Consider the following 6,664-nt stretch of genomic DNA (forward strand, 5'->3'; position numbering starts at 1 on the left):
TACTTGGGCACTTGGATTTATAAAACAGCTTCCTGAGGTCTGGGATTAAAGACATGTATCACCACATTTGGCATTGTAAAGAGAAGCTTTTCTGTGTGGGTGCTGTCTACCCTTATCTGTGGGAATAAGGGTATTAATAAAAAGCATCTAGAAAAAAATCAAGCAAAATGCGGGTAGTAGATTCTTGCCTAAGATTTATGATCTCATTAGCTTTAGTCTGCTAGGTTTTTAGTATAGGTTTCAAACCTGGAACAAATGGCTGAGGTGACTATTTAACATATCAAAGCAGACACTGACCTGAAAGTTCTCCATGAATCCCTAAATCCCTACCTGCTTCCTGGCCATACTGGATGCCATACCCGCCCCCTACCATGAACCTTTTAGAACAAAGGACAGGGATTCTCTTCCTTACCTAATTCAACCATTTTGGTTTACTGTTCTTTATACTATTTTTGGTCTCCTGTCTTCTGCACCTGATTTCCTTCTCTCTCCTCTCCTTTCCCTTCCCCATCTCTTCAAATGACACAGTTTAGTATAGTTATGACCACTCTGAACTCTCGCAGAGGTCCCTGCCTCTGGCTATGCTCTCTCGCACAAATCTACAATAAACCTTCACCTTCACAATACCTAGGGGCAGTAATGTCCTTTCTGTTATTTTTATATATTTCTATTTTTCATTCAGCAACAGGCACATTTTCCTTCTGGTTGAGTGTGTCAGAAGTACAATTAAACAATTGTTGTCTATCACGAACATAAGAATGCTACTTAATTGCACCTTTATGGTATTCTTGGCATGCTGGTCATTGTTGTGTTTCATGGGTGTTGTTGTTGGGTAGGGATATTAATTGCTTTGTTCTTTTTGACAGCTTGCATAGGGTTTTCTAGTGTCGCAGAAGACAGACTGCAGGAGGAAGGCTTTGATGTTAAATCTAGCTCAAATAATACAAGTCCCATGTAATGACTGTACAGTGTCTTCATCAATGAGACTTACCTTCAACCACAAAGAGGCAACCAAGGGAAACAGTGATAGCCTATACTGTTTTTGACAATCACTTGGACTACCCTGACCAACGATTCAAAAATTAGGATCCTCTTGCCTAGTATTGGGGAATTTCTTAGTCTATTTTTCTTGTCAGGAGCATTATAAGCCCAAATAGCATAGCTTCCACAAATACATATGTAATGCATATATTTTATGGATAATTTTAGGTAAATATAACACAAAATGATTCCTTGAGGCTTTATTCAAAGTAGGTGTTGCTATTGTCCCTCGTCCCTCTTATTTCTATATGACTTCCTCCTCATTCCCCAGGTCAAGCCCTGATCTCAGACCTGATGTGCTTCCTGCTTTGTATTACCTGCATCCTGCTATTCATACATGAAGAACAATCCCTTTCTCCCTTTATATTTGCAGTTACTCCTTGTTATATAGGCACATCTGAGAATTTGGAGTTATGAACTGCATTAGAAAGATGTCCAATACAACATTCATCATTTGTCATTCTGGGTCTAGATTATTCCACTCAATATAATCTTTTTTAGATTCACTCATTTGCCTGCAAATTCCACAATATCACTTTTCTTTTTATCTGACTAATAATCAATTTTGCATATTTGAACATTTATGTTATTCATTCATCTACTGAAGGACATTTATTGAAGGAATAACTTAGGTTGTTTCATTTCCTGAATGGGATGAGTGGCAAGGAACATACCTGAGCACACATCTATAGAGTACAGTGTTGAGCCTTTTGGGCATTTGGCAAGGAAATGTATGACTGGGTCATATTGCAGAATGATTACTAAATTTCCCCTTTTATTAAAAATAGATTCTTGGGAAACAGGCTGTGCACTACAGATCTGTGAACTTGTTTGGTAGCAGCAACTAAACTCAGAAAACATCATGGCAGAGCAGGTGAACCTGAGCCGGACCCAAGTGTGCGGGATCCTGAGGGAAGAGTTGTACCAGAATGATGCCTTCCACCAAGCTGATACACACATATTTATCATCATGGGTGCATCGGGTGACCTGGCCAAGAAGAAGATCTATCCCACCATCTGGTGGCTGTTCCGCGATGGCCTTCTACCTGAAGACACCTTCATTGTGGGCTATGCCCGCTCAGGACTCACAGTGGATGATATCCAAAAGCAGAGTGAGCCCTTCTTTAAAGCCACTCCAGAAGAAAGACCCAAACTGGAGGAGTTCTTTGCCCGTAACTCCTATGTAGCTGGCCAGTATGATGATCCGGCCTCCTACAAGCACCTCAACAGCCACATGAATGCTCTGCACCAGGGGATGCAGGCCAACCATCTATTCTACCTGGCCTTGCCCCCAACAATCTATGAAGCAGTCACCAAGAACATTCAAGAGATCTGCATGAGTCAGACAGGCTGGAACCGCATCATAGTGGAGAAACCCTTCGGGAGAGACCTGCAGAGCTCCAATCAACTGTCGAACCACATCTCCTCTCTTTTCCGTGAGGACCAGATCTACCGCATTGACCACTACCTGGGCAAAGAGATGGTCCAGAACCTCATGGTGCTGAGGTTTGCCAACAGGATCTTTGGACCCATTTGGAATCGAGACAACATTGCTTGTGTGATCCTCACATTTAAAGAGCCCTTTGGTACTGAGGGTCGTGGGGGCTATTTTGATGAATTTGGGATCATCAGGGATGTTATGCAGAACCACCTCCTGCAGATGTTGTGTCTGGTGGCCATGGAAAAGCCTGCCACCACAGAATCAGATGATGTTCGTGATGAGAAGGTCAAAGTGTTGAAACGTATCTCAGAGGTGCAAACTGACAATGTGGTCCTTGGCCAGTATGTGGGGAGCCCCAATGGAGAAGGAGAAGCTGCCAATGGATACTTAGATGACCCCACAGTACCCCGTGGGTCCACCACTGCCACCTTTGCGGCAGCTGTCCTCTATGTGGAGAATGAACGGTGGGATGAGGTACCCTTCATTCTGCGCTGTGGCAAAGCCCTGAATGAACGCAAAGCTGAAGTGAGACTGCAGTTCCGAGATGTACCAGGCGACATCTTCCACCAGCAGTGCAAGCGTAATGAGCTGGTCATCCGTGTACAGCCCAATGAGGCAGTATACACCAAGATGATGACCAAGAAGCCTGGCATGTTCTTTAACCCTGAGGAGTCAGAGCTGGACCTAACTTATGGCAGCAGATACAAGAATGTGAAGCTCCCTGGTGCCTATGAACGCCTCATCCTGGATGTCTTCTGTGGGAGCCAGATGCACTTTGTTCGTACTGATGAACTCAGGGAAGCCTGGCGTATCTTCACACCACTGCTGCACAAGATTGATCGAGAAAAGCCCCAGCCCTTCCCCTATGTATATGGCAGCCGGGGCCCCGCAGAGGCAGATGAGTTGATGAGGAGAGTGGGCTTCCAGTACGAGGGGACCTACAAGTGGGTGAACCCTCTCAAGCTCTGAGCCCTAGCACTTATGCCATCTGTACTCTGCCCCCTTCTGGCCACCCTTTCTGCATCTGCCCTTCTTACCGTCTAACCCTATATTAGGACTATTGGCCCCATATTGGAAGAACTTTGGGACCATAGGCCTTAGATACACATTCTAGTCCCTGGGCTTGGGCCACTGTTCTGTCCTATGCTGCTGCCACTGCCACGGCCACTGAGCCCAGCTACATTCCTCAAATAAATACCAGGCATTCAAAACTCATTGTAATGTTTCAGGGCCACCACTGGCCCTATCTGAGCCACCCATCTTTCCATAAGACCTGAATCACCTCTTCCCCTCCAGCCTCTACAGAAAGAATGCCTAGCAGTCTGTCCCTGGACTCCTTAAGACAGGAGTTAGGAACAATGGGGAGGAACCTTAGGCCTCAGAGGGACAATGACCAAACCAGACTTCCCAGAGGATATGGGCAAACTCTTCAAAGCTTGAAGGAAGTGGTCAAGGATACTCATGTGAGAGCACCTGCCCATGGCCACACTAGCCTCGGTGCTACTAGACATTCCTCCTCACCAGCTGGAAGAGACCTCATGCTGCCTAGCAATATTTTGGGGGCTCTAGATGTCCCCTAACCAATTCCATATTCCATATTCAACCTCATCCCACCTATGGGCAGCCTCCGTACCAAAGGAAGGTAAGAGCAGCAGCTAGAATTTCCTACCTCAACCCTGCCATTAAATCCTCAAATCAGTTAAAAAAATAAAATATAGATCCTTTTCTCATACAGTGTATCCTAATTACAGTTTCTCTTTCTCTATTCCTCTGGCTCCCTCTCTACCCCCCCTCCCATATGGATCCACTCCCTTTCTGTCTCATTAGAAAAGAACAGACTTCTAAGAAATAGCAACCAAATATGACAAAATAAAATATAATAAGATAAAACAAAACCTATCACATTGAATTTGGACAAGGCAAACCAACAGACGGAAAAGGGCACAAGAGAAGGCACAAGAATCGGAAAGCCACTTATCAGTACACTCAGACGTTCCATAAAAATACTGAAATGAAAGCTGTAATATCTATGCAAAGGCTTTGGGGCAGACTTGTGCAGGCCACGTGCTTGCTGTTTCATGATCTCTTAGTTTCTTGGATTTTTTTTCTTACTTTTGTTGTTTTTGTTGTTGTTTTCCTGACATCCTCAAGCTCTTTGTGTCCTACACACTTTCCCATACCTGACTATTTTCATAATAACAAGTGTCTAGGCTTTTAAAAGACAAAAAATAATTGAATTCATAAGAAATCATTTGGAAGTATCTATTTTATTGTTGCTATAACCTTTCAATATGTGACTATTATTTGTTCAATTAAAACTTTGTGATGGTTTTACTTCTTCCTAGCTTTTGCATTTAAAAGTAGTCCTATAATTTTGCAGATGTAATTTATGTACTCTTGGTGATTCATAACTGACAGTGGAGCCCACAAAGGAAGCTTTCTATGAAATTTTCAGTCTTAACATACTTCTAGTTATTGATACTTTTAGGTTCTATAAAGTTTCAGCTATTTTCGTTGCCCCTAGCATGAAAGTAGATGAAGGCTTAGAACCTCTCAAATGACAAATGGTAAGCTTTGGGGCTTTGGGGGTTTGCCAGTTCTCATTTATAAAACTGAACTGAAAATGAGAACTCAATTTAGTTTTAAACTGAAATTGCATTTTCTTTTGAGTGAATGACTTCAATAGTTTCACAAGCTTAAGAGACATAAAACATACTCATTTCTTTCTGTAAACTGCCCTTCTTTGTTTTTCTCTTATGTCACTGCCTTGTCATTTGATTTGGATGTTCTTCATATCAGGGAAATATTAAACTTATGCTGGATATAGTATATATGTATATTACATATAATATATGCATATATTATATTAATATTTGCATGCATATGTATTTCCGTGTGTGTGTGTGTGTGTGTGTTTTATGGTTTAAATATAGATAATTACTTCAAGTGTCTTTATTTTGAAGGTTTAATCCCCAAAATATGTTTATTAGAAAGTACAGTGGGTCCTTAAGACACAGGACTTTGGGAGATGTCATAATCCCATTGAAAGCAATGGAAAGCTTCCTGCATTACAATCTGAAAACCTGGTTAGATATAGTCTCTAAATATATGTGTTTCTCTAATGAGCTACAAAATTTTTCATTGACATTACAAATTTATAAGCCAAATAACTATCTTGACTTCAAAAATAACTCTCAGATAATCCATTAAAGTAGCAGAGAGCTTGTTGATACAATCTAACAACACATTTTAACGAACACTAAATTTGTATGTTACTATTATGAAAATATGAGTTACTTCATGACATTATGGAGTTTTTCAAGACATGTAGTTAAGTAAATATGCCTCAAAATTTCTGGAGTAAATTAAATTGTTAATTTTTGGGTGCTTGCCGGGCAGTGGTGGTGCATGCATTTAATCCCAGCACTTGTGAGGCAGAGGCAGGTGGATTTCTGAGGCCAGTCTGGTCTACAGAGTGAGTTCCAGGACAGCCAGGGTTACACAGAGAAACCCTGTCTCGAAAAACCATTAAAAAAATGGGAGCTTATCTTTGTTTACATTTAATATCACTGAAAAAATTAGATTGCAACCTGTAAGCCATCTGTAACTCAATGCCCATGTACTATCTTTTATTGTTCCTTCAAATTTATATATTTTTGTTTCTAACATCTTGAATCAATTTTCCTTCTTGGTATTCATTTTAGTGCTTTGCATATATAGAGATACTTTCTGAATGACAAACATGTGATGTACATTAGAGAATAATTATCAGAAATCAATTTACAGAACAGCTTTGTAGAAACAAGCTTCTGTGTATATTTATGTAACCAATATTTGATACAAAATGACAAATGTGATTGCTGTGTGTATCATCATATCAAAATCAAGAAACTTCTTTTTGTTGAGACAGAATCTGCACTTAATTTAGTAATAACACAGATATTCTACATTGCTACAAGTATGACACACTTAGATACTCTCATATGTAAACATAAGACTGGTATCAAATTCTACTGTATATAATTAACTCCAATGCATAAATTTATATTTTATTTCATGATGTCATATTTTTCTTTTGTAGAAATAGACAGTCTTGTCAAATTTTGTAATATATTTTATTCTGTGCATTAACATTTAGGGTCAAGCAATCTTCCAATGTTCATGGAAGAAATATAGATGCTG

General features: G+C 40.5%; 1 protein-coding gene across 1 annotated transcript; it reads left to right on the forward strand.

Moving 5' to 3' along the window:
• The first annotated feature begins 1,894 nt into the window (after positions 1–1,894).
• On the forward strand, positions 1,895–3,451 carry LOC110330658 (glucose-6-phosphate 1-dehydrogenase-like). The gene has a single exon (XM_021210920.1). The coding sequence runs from the start codon at positions 1,904–1,906 to the stop codon at positions 3,449–3,451; it is 1,548 nt and encodes a 515-aa protein (XP_021066579.1). The 5' UTR covers positions 1,895–1,903.
• The last annotated feature ends 3,213 nt before the right edge of the window (positions 3,452–6,664 follow it).

This window comes from Mus pahari, chromosome 13, assembly GCF_900095145.1.
Source record: "Mus pahari chromosome 13, PAHARI_EIJ_v1.1, whole genome shotgun sequence".
Classification (NCBI taxonomy): domain Eukaryota; kingdom Metazoa; phylum Chordata; class Mammalia; order Rodentia; family Muridae; genus Mus; species Mus pahari.